General features: G+C 49.8%; 1 protein-coding gene across 1 annotated transcript in view; it reads right to left on the bottom strand.

Annotated features, from left to right (window-relative positions):
* Nucleotides 1-6,489: 6,489 nt before the first annotated feature.
* Nucleotides 6,490-15,605, bottom strand: part of LOC122373883 — a 46,623-nt gene continuing 37,507 nt past the window's right edge. The window contains exon 3 of the mRNA XM_043352298.1: nucleotides 6,490-8,860. Coding sequence (XP_043208233.1) covers nucleotides 7,155-8,588 — 1,434 coding nt within the window. The 5' untranslated portion in view covers nucleotides 8,589-8,860 and the 3' untranslated portion in view covers nucleotides 6,490-7,154. The remainder of the gene's footprint in view (nucleotides 8,861-15,605) is intronic.

Raw genomic sequence — 15,605 nt, 5'->3', positions numbered from 1 at the left:
ACGACGTACCCCTCCTCTGGATACGCCAGCACACAGTCGCCGCTCATCCCGAACCGCACAACAGCGTTCCATTAGCCCAGTCATGACTGTGAATCCGTGATCCCAGTCTGCTGACGGACAACATTGGGGCATTCCACGATAGATCGTACCAGGCCCGTCACCCTCATCTCTCAGATTTTAATGAAAATCCGTCCTAGGGGTACTATCATAGGCCCCAAAGACGCCTGGCAAAATATCAGACTTCTCAGATCAAAACTTTTTGAGTTATATTGCATTATATTTTTTTAACTTCGGTTTGTAACGGTGAGTTTGATGGACTATAACTCAAGAACGGGTTAAGCAACCAACAAAAAGTAAACAATACTAAGCTTGCGGTGAGTCAAAAATAAATATTACTATTTAAAAATTCAAAAAAAAAATTCATTGTTGAGCAAAACCCTTAATCTTTTTTTCATTTGCCTCTAATGACTTTTGGGACAAAATTTTTTGACATTTTTATTTTTTTCAAAATAAACTTCATGTCATTGCAAATCGACATGCAAAAAATAGAAAGGTGTTCTTTCTATAAGTTCCTCATTTTCCCGCAAACAAAATGGGTTTCGGAGGGGTTTATACGACCCCAGGACGCCGTTTCGCTTCTAATAGAGCTAGAGCCTCGCGAAAAAAACGAGCGTGTGTGCCGTTACAAGTCGCAGCGATTGGTAACTGATTTTAAGGTCTCAGGCTAGCCGGTAGCGTCTGAGGTCAGGTCAAGTGACTGAAGTTACGGGTTCGGTTTTTAGCAAATAACTTCGCAAAAAAATGGCCGTAGAGCCGCGATTTTGGCATCATTGTGTTCGCCTAGCTCAGGTGCATCGAATGGTATACTTTTTGCTAGGGTGAGGTCAACTTAAGTAGTTGACCTCGGGTCAAGGTCAGGTCAGAGCCCCTCAGGTCACGAAGCTGGGCAAAGGGTATCATATGGCATATCATTCGATTCGGAAGGTCTTCCCGAGTCCATTGGTGGCTTTCCCGACTCTCTAGCTTTATTTGATCGGGAGTTATTGACGAAAAACTCGTACGACCCTAGTGACGTCATAAATTACGTCACGCAAGGTTAACAATGCAAAAGTGAAGTATTGGACTTTGCAAGGAGTGCATTAAATCACGATACCATGTACGTGAGATAGTTTTAGATCATTATCGGTGCCAAAATAACAGTTTTTTTTATTTCCCCATTGATTTATAACAGTGATGTCACGTGACCGACCTGACCTCATGTAACCTTGAAAAAATTCCCAGATATACAAGTTGTGAGACCTCTGGAGGACGCCATGTATGCATCCTGTAACTTCCATCTCGGACAGCTATGGTCATTGGCGTCCAAAACAATGTCAGAACCAAACAGCCTTTTTCACCCTCGCGCTTATAGGAAAGAGGGTTGGATGAACCCTCTTTTCACTTTTTTTCAGATGACTCAGACTTAAATTGAAATTTCAGTAACCCGTGATGTCACTAAGCAGCTTTACCACGCCATATGTAAGCTCTCCTCCCGAAATCACTTTTCGAAACCGTTATCGTGACGTAAAATAAATACATTTATAGAAAGAACACCTTCCTAATTTTTTGCATACTTCTTAACAATGGGCCAAATGTTTTTTTAAAGAAATAAAAATTCAAAAAAATTTGGTCCCAAAGTCCAAAAAATACAAATGAAAGAAAATTTGATATGTCATATATCAAAAAAGCGTATTTTTCGAAATTTCAAAAAAACATATTAATCTCTGTTTCATTGCAAGTTCAATGTTATATTACATTTGGCATTTGAATTATCCGTCTTAGAGTTACAGCCCGCCAAACTTAGCGCTGCAAAGCAAGATCCAAAAAATGTTATACACCCTAACTCAAAAAATACTTATCTGATAACCCTGAAATTGTTACAGGTGGATTCAGAGCCCCTGATTACCCCTGAGACCAATTCTCGTCAAATTCCGAGAGATGAGGGTGTCAAATTGGAAAAAAAGTGGTACGATCTATCGTGGAATGACATTTTCACAGCGCGCACATTCGTGTACCTACAATACGTCGCATCGCCAGGAGCGGCTATACCCGCCACTCCCCTACCCGGTCTTCTTTGCAGGGCGATGCGATCGGAGATACTCCGATACTGACGAACCACCGCCGAGCCTGTTAGGATAAGGTCATTAGCTGGCCGGTTTAATTACGCCCTGCCGCGCGGCGCCGGGCGGGGAGCGCTCAGCTCCCGTGGCACGTCCATAGCCGGCGGGGCGTGTGGCAACGGGTGCTATCGGTCCATCGGCCCGACCGCGAACAATCGAGCGGGCTCATACAGCCATCAGCATCGGTCGAACATCGGCAAATCCGGAGAGGGGGACGCAGCGGTGACTCGGCGGCGGTGAGCGCTACGGCGTGCTGACCCCGCTGGACGGCTCTGAAAACGGGCTGCATCAGTGGTCGTTCAGCGTAGTTTGACGTGGCCCCTCGTATTAGACAGATATATCTTCATCCCCCGCAGTGTTTTAGTTGACTCTTCACCGCAGGTCAGATAGCTGCTGCAGGAGCTCCCAGACTGAAGTCTCTGGCGGTTCTACTTCTGACCCGGTGTGTGGTGGGTCCGGGAGGTGGCCCGTTTGGTGCAGTAGTGACCCCGCAGGTGTGCCGGTGTCGCTCCCCCCCCCCCCCCCGGCCCTCTGTATGGTGAGCGGCCGTCGGCCTGTAACACTCCCCCGCCACCGGCAGGGGCACTGCATCCAGATGACTGCCGGCCGCGCCACAATGTGCGGCCGACAGTGGCGCATCAAAGGCGAACACGCCGCGCCGGCCATTGTGATGGAGAGAGGCGGGCGGCGGTTGTAGAGTGACCGGCCGGGTCATGGCGCGGCCCACTGACGGTTTTTGTGACAGACGTCGCCCGGCTCATCTCGGTCAGAGGGTGACCCAGGCTGGGTGTAAAGAGACGGTGACCCAGGCCAGGGGACAGAGATAGGGAGAGCCAGGTCAGTAGAGAGAGAGAGAAAGAGAGAGAGAGAGAGAGAGGGAGAGAGAGAGAGAGAGAGCGCGAGAGCGAGAGCGAGAGAGAGAGAGAGAGAGAGAGAGAGAGAGAGAGAGAGAGCGCGAGAGCGAGAGCGAGAGAGAGAGAGAGAGAGAGAGAGAGAGAGAGAGAGAGAGAGAGAGAGAGAGAGGCATGAACACAGTTCAGAGGATCGAATTGAGAAAAATAAATACAGAAAAGTGGAATCATGCAATGAGCCGACTCTGAGTGAGATTACTCTACAGTGCCTACATGGAGAGGAGTCACAAGGGCGCACATATTTAGGTGCTAACTTCTCTCATGTTGTAATAATTGAATGAGGACTTAACTCCACAAGAAATCGTTCGGGTCGGAGCTTTCGAATTGTATTACAAAGCTTCGTCAGCGTATCGTAATCGGGTTCGGGGGTATCGGTCGCAAAATTGAGGGAGATTCCTCATTCAGTTATTACATTAGCAAACTCCACATCATGTCCTTTAGTGAATTCTCTCATGTTCATAGGCTATTCCTACTACTGCACCATTTACACTCTTCCTACACTATCAGATAGCACATATTCGTTATACCTATGTAAGTTGTTTTGAGATGAGGTTACCACTTGTCACCATGTTTGGACAAAGTTCCAGCCGCCTCAGCCGCAGCCGATGGCGGTGATCAGACTGTTCGGCCGTATTACATGTACAACAGCAGCCGGTGATCAGACTGTTTGCAGAACCCGCCACCATGGCTGCTCCGTCACTGTTCATCACCCGCTGCCCCGCACTCTGCTGCCCTGCTGCCCGTCACAACTGCCATATAAGGAGAGCGGGCTGTGGGGATAAGGGGCCGACACTGGACAACTCATGAGCAGTGTACTGTAAACTATCCACAGACGTGGTGATGCAGCTGCCTCGTCATTGCAGGGTCCTCCCAACCAGATGGAACTGCGAGGTCATGCGACGGCGCACTTACCATTGAGCGGTCGGCTAGACTGCAGGATCGCAGTAACAGATTATTCGTCTATATTTTACAAGGGCTGTGATCAGTGAATGCGCTGTGACATGGTCCCACATTTAATGACACGGGTTGTGAGGTCCTGTAACACGATACCTACCGAGACCAGACCAGAGGTCGCAGAGTAGATGCTTGCCTACTTATGAAACATTCGATAGATGCTAAAACCAGCACGACAAATCAAAAGCGGGCCATATCAATGAAGAAAACGAGCCACAAACGCTTCCATAGGCGGCGGAACGGGGAGGGCACCGGGTCACCGTGCCCCCCTTTGATTTGGGCATTTTAACATTAGCCCTATGGGCGTTGCATGGCAAAAATGGGACCAAAAGTCGGCATGGTGCCCCCCCCCCCACCTTAATTGAAGGTGTTCCGCCGCTACTGAGTTACGCTTTCCCGTAACCCGCAGCCTTTATTATGTCTCTCAGGTTCTCTAGTGGTGGACTGGCTACATTCTTAGTAAACGGACAGAAGCAGCGATTCTCTCGCCATCTACCTGAAACAGCCGTTGGTCTTGAACAGATCACCACGCTGTAGATGTCGCCACCTGCTGAACGGAGGACGGCTCCGTTACCAGTCAGCAAAGCAACTGGTTTGAGTGGACATATGGCACGCGATATGGCAAGGAAAAAAATAATCGCCCGTTCCGTCGTAACTATCTGTCCTCAGGATACTGAAATCCTTCTCCTCCACGCCGCACTGTTCCGGGCTGGACAGGCACCTTTATCTCATGCGGGCTGCTCCCTTGGAGCGGCACCGCTGCTCCCGAGGGAGCGCATCCCGTAGCCGGGTGTTGAGAGTGCTTGGGGGCTGGGTGGCCTGTCCATTCGGACGGGCTAAGCCCCAGTGACTCACTGGGGTGCCTGCCAAGACCAATGTCCCCGCCTAACTCCTATCATCCTATACATAGGTATGTAGTCGGAACGCTCGAGTCATGTTAACGCTTCTCTTCCAGAAAGTCTTCTTCCCGATTCCTCGGGACAGATAAGTGCGGGCAGAAAGCTGAAAACTCGCGGAAGACGACCGCTGCGGGTTTGTGTTAGTCAAGATGACTCGGCTCGAGCGTAGGCAAATAAACTGCTGCTAAAGTGTAATAAATAACGCATAATATAGTATTACCATTACGTGTTAAATTATCATTATTATAATATAGTGTTGTAGATTACACTATGCTTCTATACGAAAAAAATGCAACTTCACATTGCAACAGAGTGCCCGAAATATTACAAAGAGAGAAAATACAATGCATGAATATTGGTAATTCAACGTATTACGTGTTACCTGCGCACAAGGTCTGACATTTTGGCTTTACATTATGAGCCTTGCATGTTTTAAAATATGACGTTACTAAGGTCTCAGGTCAGTTTATGTTATTGGAGTTTTTCGTCAATAACTGCCGACCAAATTGAGCCAGCGACCCGGCAAAGGCAATAATGATGTCGAAAAAGCTATCGAATTGAAAGATAATCATAAACTCTCTCTCTCTCTCTCTCTGGACCAACTTCCCGACCTGACCAGCCTTGACCTGACCTTGATGTGAGGTCAACAGCCGAGTTGACCTTTCACAGGCATTGATCCGCGCCCCACTGATAGGCTATTCAGCCATAGGTGCCCCGCTTGCGGCATTTCTTGCTGATCTTCCATGGTGAAAAATGACAAGCATCGGCAAACAAGCTTCCATTAGATCAGTCATTACGAAGATTTCATCGACATGCATTAATGCGTGAAAAATTTCATTGCCTTTAGGGTCAACGTTAGGTCATGAACCCATAGTATAAACTTCGCTAGGTTAGAGTCTGTTTCCGTCGGACCCGAGTTTACCATTCTCATAGTTTCATTCCGCTGTGTGTCGTGGAGCAGGGGCATTGGTTATCGACGTATAAATTAAAAAAGACAGATTTTCAGCAACTTTAGTTACACATGCAACACCATAGTCAAATATTGATCGAATGAAAAAGTATGTGCTCATCTGAAACATATTGACGAAGGCAATCAACTGGTTTGTTGCGAATCGCTTGGACATTTTATTTGAAGCGACGTAAGTACCATGCGCGGTTGAACCGAAATCACGATAGTTTTATTGCGCAGAAAAGCTGTTCGTTTCGAGGAAGCCAACTTATACCCACTCAGATAGATAACAAGGACGGACCACAAGACTTAATTAACTCGGGCCCCGCTGGGCTATTCAGCTATACGCGCCCTGCTGGGGGGGGGGGCAGATTCTGCCCCCCCCCCCCCGTCTAACTTCCGAACCGATGGTCGTAGAAAGACGGGGAAAACGGCAATCGAAAGCTCTCAACAAGGCGGATCTTAAGAGCCCAAATTGTTCTGCTGAAGTAGGTCAGAGGTCAGGTCAAGGTCAGGTCAAGGGTACAAAATGCAAGTTTCTACAGTATCGGCCTTGCACCGTAGTTGCCGAAGAATGGACTGAGACTGATTGCCCAAAAAAGGGTATGTGCGACGCATGTTTAATGGGTCATTTTATTCATGTAATTCAATAGGCAGACTCAATAAGTGATATGGACCACATCTGGATGAATTTCAGGTCGAGGTCAGGTTAAGGTCAGGTCAAGTGAGGTCAAATTTTCCAAGTTGCTTGTTAAGGCCTAAAAAGGTGTCTATCTGATGCAGCTTTTCACGGCGAATCGAAAGGAGCTATTTTTGTTTCCGTACGAGGTCTAGAACCTCCAAAAAGTTCATTTTTCAAAAAAAAATTGTGTGTCGTGACGTCATAACATTTTGAATAACTCCCACATTTTTGAACCGATTCTTCTAATAATTGGTATGGAGGTGCAAATAGACCACTTCTCTGACAAATATTCCGTTTTTTCGATACACTCAAAATTTTGAATTTTATAATTATTTTCCCAAGTCAGTTTTTTTAAGAAAAAAATGATCCAAAACCAAAAATTTCAAAACCCCGAGATAACCATTTGATAGACAAAGTAGAATCACGTATAACCTTTTTTGTTACGTCTTGATTCCTTTAAAAATGAAGATGTTAGCGGCGTTTGAAATTTTGCCGTCAATGTTCTTTAGTTAGAACCAATGCAACATATCACCAGACGATAACATGCTGGTTAAAGGCTGATAATGAAGCGATGGAATTTCGCAAGATAAATTCCAGCTTCTACTTGAACGCCCTTTTCACTTTTCTTTGTTTTCTTGCTTTTCCCTGTTCCATTTTCTTGCTTTCATACCAGTCGGAGATCAGTCTGACGAGCCACTCTAGTAGCAAGGCGATTCCGGAGCAGAGGATACCGAAGCCGACGATGGCCATGACGTTTCTCAGGTTGGAGAGGCCGAGGGCGCTCATCTGCAGCGGCGCCACGCCGCCAGCCTGGCAGAGCATGCTGGACGCCCGGAAGGAGGTCCAGCGGCGCAGCTCGCGGTCGATGATACCCTGGTTCACCAGCCGCGGCAGCAGGTAGTTGATGAGCTTCAGGTACGGGAAGTGGGGTCGGAATATCAACGCCATCGGCACGCGGGTCACGGAGCCCGGCCACAGACAAACCGGGCACACCTCGTCTCGGCCGAGGTTGGTGCAGTTGTTGTTGAACTGTGAGAAGACTGCCGCCCCGAGCTGGATGTTGCGTCCTTCCAGAGGTCCTGCCGATACCATCGGGAGTCGGTCGATGTCGCGACCCATGAGCGGTTTCACGATGGCCTCCCGGACAGCCATGGACATGCCGGACTCCGTAAACTGCCAGCCCTGCTCGAGCGCCTCCTGGAGGCTATCGAACGGCATCACGCGCCGCGCCATCGTCATCTCTGCCAGCAGGTTTCCCGAGTAGCAGGCCACGATGAAGAGCGACGCCCAGTAGAGGGCCGCGATGGCCACCCGGTAGGAGTTGGCCGTGTCGGAGCGCACCGCGGCGCCCTGCTGACAGCTGACGCCCAGCACAATCAGCGCCCAGAACGACGGCTCCGCCGCGTCCGAAGGCTCGCCCGACGCGCTGCGAATGCGCTGCTGGCAGCGGGCGATGAGGCAGAGGACGAGCACGGCCAGCAGCTGGGTGACGAGCAGCGCCGTCCACACGGGCGTCTCCAGCGGCTGGGTGACCTGGAACTCGGTCAGGGTGAGCGTGTACCGGCTGTCGATCGCGGCACCCGCAACATCGCTCATCAGCGGAAAGGAATAGTCGACCAGTCGGAGGCGAGAGGAGGTGATTAGCATCCGCCCTGCGAGCATGTCACCCTGGCCTTGGTGAAGCATTTCGACAGCCTGGTCCCACACGCTCATGTTACCCCATTCTTTAATTTCGTGTAGCGAGTAGCTGAAACCCAGCACCTCTTGCAGGTTGAGAATGACAGAGCCTGTAAAGCCGCCGGTGATATTGCCGTCCCGGTGAATTGACTGTATATTCTGCGAGCCATATTTGATCCCGATATCAGTGTAGAGTATCTTCAGAGGAACGCCGTCCATGGCCCGGCGGCTGAGGTCCAGCCCCGCTCGCGGCCGCCGCTGCCTGTACTGCCCCCCTCGGCACACTCCACGCACACGCCGGTTACGGTGGAAGTCGCTGGCTTTGTAGAAGCGTGTGGTGCCGTTGCGGACGGTCATGTAGGTGTGGCGCTGTGCGTAGCCGTCGAGGAACTGGCTGCGCCGCCGTCCGGAGAGCGACACCAGCAGCCAGCGGCGCCGGCTGTCGGCCAGCACGCTGGCGAAGGCGGTGCGGGTGGAGTCCGAGTCCGAGTCGGGCACGAGCCAGACCACCTGATCGGTGGTGTCGGCGGCGCCGGCGGCCTCCAGAGCGGGCGCCGGACCGCCGCGGCGCAGCCGGGCGAACAGTCGCCAGCCCGAGAGGAGCCGCAGCAGGTCAGACAGCTGGCCGCCTGCCCAACAGGGACACTCAGTCAGCTCAGTTCAGTATTGAAAGCTCGATAATGAATCGTGTTTTATACCAATGAACAGGCGTGTGGCACAAAATCCATAAACAGTGAGACCCGCGGCCGGTTGAGAAAGGCAACATTGTGACAAATAAACTACCAGTATAACGCTCTTCTGAATGCTTGAGACGAGGTGTTAGTATCACTGATGTTAGTTGTCGGACTTTCGTCCCCGTCTTGAGTTGAGATGTTAGTTTCACAACGTTTCGGCCAGTTACTTCTCCGGCCGTCGTCAGGTGTTCTTTGGCCCTTAGAAGGACCTGGATGTTGGTGGCGTTGCGCCATACGCGTCATACCGTTCGAAAGCTCCTGTAGTCAGCGGGAATCGAACTCGGGTTTCCCCGGTGATAGTCCACGGTTCTAACCACTCCACTATCGAGGCAGACATCGTTATGGAGCTGGAAACTTGGTGTCATTTATCCCCCAGATGTTTTTGTGATTTCCTTAGTAGTGGGAGCCATATTGGGCTGATGTCAACGCTTGGCTTGCTGATGGGGTTGCTAGCCAGCGCCATGTGTGCGGCTTCCTTGATTTTTCTGATCTTCCAGTGTGGCTCCTTGTCGATGATGGTGGTATCATCCCAAGCAGGTCTGTGATCTCCTTCAGACCATGCATGCTCCGCCACACCGGATTTCAGTGTTTCGCCTCGGATGGTGGCCTTCCTGTGTTCTTCGAGCCTGACCGCCAGTGGGCGGCCAGTCTCGCCCTTGTATTGTCGTTCTTTCGGGCAGTGTATCGTCGCTCTCCAGTCTTGTCCTCACTATGCTCAGAGCTTCGGTAGTGGGCACATTGGTGAACAGACTCACCACATCGAAGCTTACCATTTGCATGTTCGGCGAAGGTCGCATGGCCTGAACCAGTGAGACGAAGTGGGCTGAGTTCTTGACATATGTAGGTGTTTTGCCACTCAGTGGGTTGATGATCTTGACGAGGAACTGGCTCAGAGGATGGCAGGCTGAGCCACGGCAGCTTACTATTGGTCTTAGCGGTACATTGGTCTTGTGTACCTTTGGCAGCCCGTACATGTGTGGAAGTTTGCTGTGATGTTGGCTCAGCTTTCTGTACTGGGCGTCCGTGAGTTGTTCCTTGTCCTTGTTCTTCTTAAGGAGCTTTGTTAGTTTGCGTTCACAGGCCGGGGTTGGGTCTTTCTTCAGTTTGGTGTACGATCCGTCTGTCACAATGCTGTTCATCTTGTGGTCGTATTCCTTCTTGTCCATGACAACGGTGGTGTTTCCTTTGTCTGCTGGAAGTATGATGATGCTGCCGTCTTGTTTGAGGTAAAACAAAGAACTGCATATACGACATCCCGTGCAGCTGCGGCAGGTCATACAAGGGCGAGACTGGCCGCCCACTGGCGGTCAGGCTCGAAGAACACAGGAAGGCCACCATCCGAGGCGAAACACTGAAATCCGGTGTGGCGGAGCATGCATGGTCTGAAGGAGATCACAGACCTGCTTGGGATGATACCACCATCATCGACAAGGAGCCACACTGGAAGATCAGAAAAATCAAGGAAGCCGCACACATGGCGCTGGCTAGCAACCCCATCAGCAAGCCAAGCGTTGACATCAGCCCAATATGGCTCCCACTACTAAGGAAATCACAAAAACATCTGGGGGATAAATGACACCAAGTTTCCAGCTCCATAACGATGTCTGCCTCGATAGTGGAGTGGTTAGAACCGTGGACTATCACCGGGGAAACCCGAGTTCGATTCCCGCTGACTACAGGAGCTTTCGAACGGTATGACGCGTATGGCGCAACGCCACCAACATCCAGGTCCTTCTAAGGGCCAAAGAACACCTGACGACGGCCGGAGAAGTAACTGGCCGAAACGTTGTGAAACTAACATCTCAACTCAAGACGGGGACGAAAGTCCGACAACTAACATCAGTGATACCAGTATAACGCCTTTTGGGGCGACTAACGGAGCGAGCGAGAGGGTGGGCCCTGCACGTGCGAAATTGCGAGGGGGTACCTCCAACTGACTTGTGCACGGCACCCTACTAACTGGTCTCTAGTGATGTGCCAAATTTGGGCACAATCGGCCCAGCCGTTCTCGAGATCTGGAAGCGGCACCCTGCACGTGCGCACGTGCAAAATGGGTCCCAACTGACTTGTGCACGGCACCTTACTAACCGGTCCCTATCCGTGTACCAAATTTGAGCGCAATCGGTCCAGCCGTTCCCGAGATCTGGAAACGACCCCTGCACGTGCGCACGTGCAGCAGCACCCCAACTCTGGCACATGGATATGCAGTGCCTAGTGGGTGCCTACCTACATGCCAACTTTCAGCGCAATCGGCCAAGTAGTTACCGAGATATTGCAACAATTACAAAACTGACACCTCTTCGTTTTGCACGTGGCACCAGGGCCTCCTCTAACATACCCACTGGGTGGGCAAATGCCCACCCAGTCACCGCAATTGCCCACCCAGTGGCGTCGATTTGCCCACCCAGAAGCAAATGCAAAAATTCTGGTCCGGCCGGACGTCCGGTACTACCTTTCTGGTCTTAAGCAAACTGGATGCTGTTTGAAGGTCAAAAAAAGTTTTCTGGTTGCCCGATATTCAGGGGCGTAGTCAGAATTTCCTCAAGGAGGGGGCTAAACGCACAGGGGCCCAAAATAACCCCCTCAAAATCCAAAAAGCCATCTGGTTGGATCCAATAATTTTTGGAGGGGGCCCAAATAAATAGAAAAATATCTATAAACAAAAAATATTAGAACTGAGGGGGTAAGCAGTCCATGGGCCCTGTTAGATAGGCCCACGAATAGCTTCCTAGAGTCGCCAGTCGGTTTTGAGGGCGGTCTGAGGGCCCGTAGGTCGGATGAGGGTTCTTCAGACCGTCACAGGCCCCTACAGCGCATGAGAGCCTCGTAAGCCGTCTGAGGGTCATATAAGCCGCCTAAGGGCCACTAAGACCGACAAAAGCCCTCCTTGCACTTGCAGAGGCCCAGTCATGCCGACGGAGGGCTCTCTCAGACAAACTAAGGACCCGTTCAGGGCATTTGAGGGCTTCCTCAAACCGATAGGGGTCCCTCAGATCGACAGTGGATCCGATCCGAGCTCCCTCAAACCGATATAGGGTCAGATCAACAGTCGGAACGCATTGATTCTGTTTACACACCGTTGGACTCAAGTTGGACCCATCCCATCCAACTGACCCCCTGGTTTCAATAGGGCCCCAAGGCTCTAAAATTGGGGCTCTCTTGGCCAAGGTATAACTACTCAGCTGTGTCAAAGGATCTGCCGCAGGGGCCTTTGCGTCGCCAAGGGCCCACTGTGTCAGCCAGGGCCCCTATAGAATAAGGACCCCTGGCTTCCAGGGGGGGGAGGGCATGGTCCCTTTGGCCCCCTCCTTGGCTATGCCACTGCAGGTGACAAGCGTTCTACCAGGCGACCAGGGGGCAGGGGCCAGGCGACCAGGCCCCCAGGCGACCAGGGGCCCCAAGGCGACTAGCCCCCAAGCGACCGGGGCCCTCTGGGCGACCAGGGGCCCCAGAAAACCGGGGGTCATCGGATGAGTGCAGGGGCCCATTGGGCCATCAGAGGGCCACATAAATGAAACTTCGATATCAATTTTCTTCCGAGTAAAAGACGTTTTATCCAGTGTTTGAAAAAAAAATATCCCGGGGCCTGGGGGGCTCCCCCATGGCGCGTTTTGCGCTCAAGGGAGGGGGCCATTGCCCCGTGGCCCCTCCCCCTTGGCTACGCCCCTGCCGATATTGTAATTCATGGACAAAGCCAGCTAAATCTCTAAATACGGCTGAGCTAAACAAATAAGCAAGAATCATTACCGGTTCGGGTAGCCTTTACTACAATGTATTATGTTAGTTAGCCCTCGCCCGGTGAGGGGGGTTGATGCACCCCCCCTAAGGTTTTTCCACAAATAACGTAAAAACGGCGGCGCTCAAATTTGGCATACCCTCTGGGGCAACCTTTTGGCACTTGTCCTGAAAATTTCAGATCTCTAGTCTTTTCAGGTCAGGTCACCAGGTCACAAACCCCGTACAAGGTCAGGGGAAATTGGACTAGTTTAGCGGCAACCGAATGCCAGAGTTTTTCGTTGATAGCGTGAGTTCTATAGCTCGTAGCGCTACCAAATTTAACCCTCGCCCGCACATGCCATTTTCCCATCCTAGAACGCACATGGGGTTGAAATTGGTTGAACCCCAAAACAGTTGCTACCCCCCGCGCCATTTCGTTCCTGTTGGAGATAGAGCTTAGCGGTAAAGACCAAAAAGATTTTTTGGGAAGAGACGAATCCAATGATACCCAGTTTTACCATCTCAGGTCAGTCATTGACCTTCCAGGTCAGGTCAAACTAAAAAATGTTGCTGTTTTTGGTCACCGTTGAATATCAAGTGCGCTGCTCATCATATACCGATGACGATGCCGTTTTCTGGTGCCAAGCCAGCTAGAACCTCTTTGTCACACTACCCGACCAGGTTTTTGCTGCTGAGGTCATTTCAGGTCAAGTTAGGTCAAGGTCAATTATATATGTTTGTATGTCTGTGTGTGTCTGTGTGTATACTGATGTGTGCACCGATTGGTTATGTGTCCATATTACATGAAATCATGACCTGAGAAGCTTTTACCAAAAATGCAGTCAAAAAAACTTCACAAAAAGTAAATTCCGCTTGCCTAAAACGCAATTATCTTAGATGACCTAGGTTGACCTTGACCTTGACCTTGACATCTGTACATCGTCGAACAACATGTTCCATGATAGGTGGGAGGTAAGACTGGCAAAAAAGGCCGAAATCAAGGTGTCAAAAGCTCACAAGGCCCATAGCCAACGCAAGATGTTGAGAATTGGCCATTTGGGTCATGACATGACCTGAAAAACAAGGTCATATCTCCGAAACCAAAAATCACAGAAACTTGAAATTTTCAGTGGACGTCAAGAAAGGATAGAGGAGCAGCTATACGAAAAATCAGCCTTCTAGCTCTAAAAATGTTGAGTGCAGAGCAGAAAGACTACCTGAGGGGTGGCAACCCCCCCCCCCCCATGTGCGGGCGAGGGTTAAGACACGACTTGGAGCATCTGTTTGTCACTTGGCCTTGGAGTTTTAGGTTCCAGTGACCCGAGGCCAGGTCACAAGGTCACAAAAACTGGTACATTGTCAAAATAGCAAGAATACCGAATAAGAATACCTAGCACGCAGTTTGCGGAGGGCTGTACATGTAACTCTGGAACGAATCGCTCGAGCATCGCTAACCATAAAACATACGACAAACGTTAACTTTGCAAACTATCATCTTATTTCCAATAACGGCACTGCTTATTTCGCCTCACCCCCGCCCCCCCCCCCCCCGGTAACAGGTTTTGAAATTGGTTGAACCCCAAAACAGTGGCTGGATTCGCCCTTGGGCAGGGGAGTAGCGAAAATTCTGCCCACCCAGTGAAAAATCCTTAGAGGAGGCCCTGCGTGGCACGTGCGTAAGGGGTCACCCACATGCATCGGGAATAGTCCAATACTTGGTAGAAGGAATGAAGCTACCCTACAAAAATTACCGCGTGTAAATCGGTCAAGTGGTTGCTGATATATAAGCCTCGCAAAAGCGTGACCACGGCCGGCCGGAGATTTCCGTTAATCTAAGGAAAGACTACGCTCGCTTCGCTCGCTCCGTAATAAAGTCTACTGAGTGTTTGACAGGTCTGCAATACAGCGTTTGAGTGCGTCTCGTCGACTGCTTAGGTCTGTTGACGCTCTTATCACGCTCCTCGCCATCGTTCTAGGTTGACGAATGCTAGTTGTCATTGAATGAGTACCTTGCGAAATTGTAGGTTTCGTAACATCGGACTGACGTTACGAAACTCTAGCCTATGCTCTAACATTCTTGTAACATCGACGAAACATCAGACAGATGCTACACTTCTAAGTGCTGTCCATTATTCGTAATCATATTAAAGGGAATAATTCACTTCCCTGAGATTAGTTTTTTTGCAATCGATTTATGATTTTTAATGCTCAAAATGATCAGGAAATAAAATAAAACCTTATTTTTTATAAAAAAAGGTTACTTTCGTTATTCTAATATAGAAGGAGCTATGTTTTTATCTTGAGTTATAGAGGCTACGTACTATATTTGCAGCGAAAGGTAACGATATTTTGACCAATCAAATTAAAGCTGCATAGACTCACACGAAGTTGTAGACAAAAACAGCGTATTTGATGCAACCTATCTGCAAGCTGATTGGCTGAAAGTTTAGCCTCTGTGACAGGTGGCTGCGTTCTTGGCATTCTACTACGAGGGACTATATTCAGAACGAGAAATCGAATATCTTTGCCTAAAGTGCTCGCTGGGACGTAAAAGCTCCTGATTTGTGCTAGTCCCACTCCCAGCTCAAGCTACAAAACTGCTATTCCAGTTCAAAAACCATGTTAAAAGTGATATATTTCCTTTAAACGGGATGCAACACAACAGAAAGACTATAGGAACTAAAGAGCGATTTTCCATCCCTCACAACATGCACGCTGTAAAGAAGACGACCTTCTGACTTTAAACGCCTATGGTTTCCTTCTCAGTCTAAAAACTTAGGTACGAAAATAGGAAATGGGGTAAATAATGCGTATAAGTGTTGTTTATTTTACAAAAATTGGCATACGGAAAGCGGATCAAATTACGAACAACATTTTGCCAGCTCCGGTTATGTTTTCACCATTTTTTTTTTTCACCAACCGC

The sequence above is a fragment of the Amphibalanus amphitrite genome, unplaced genomic scaffold (assembly GCF_019059575.1).
Source record: "Amphibalanus amphitrite isolate SeventyFive unplaced genomic scaffold, NRLGWU_Aamphi_draft 001566F_arrow, whole genome shotgun sequence".
Lineage (NCBI taxonomy): Eukaryota > Metazoa > Arthropoda > Thecostraca > Balanomorpha > Balanidae > Amphibalanus > Amphibalanus amphitrite.
Note: the sequence above shows the minus strand (reverse complement) of the source record. Positions and strands in the feature narration are given on the sequence as shown.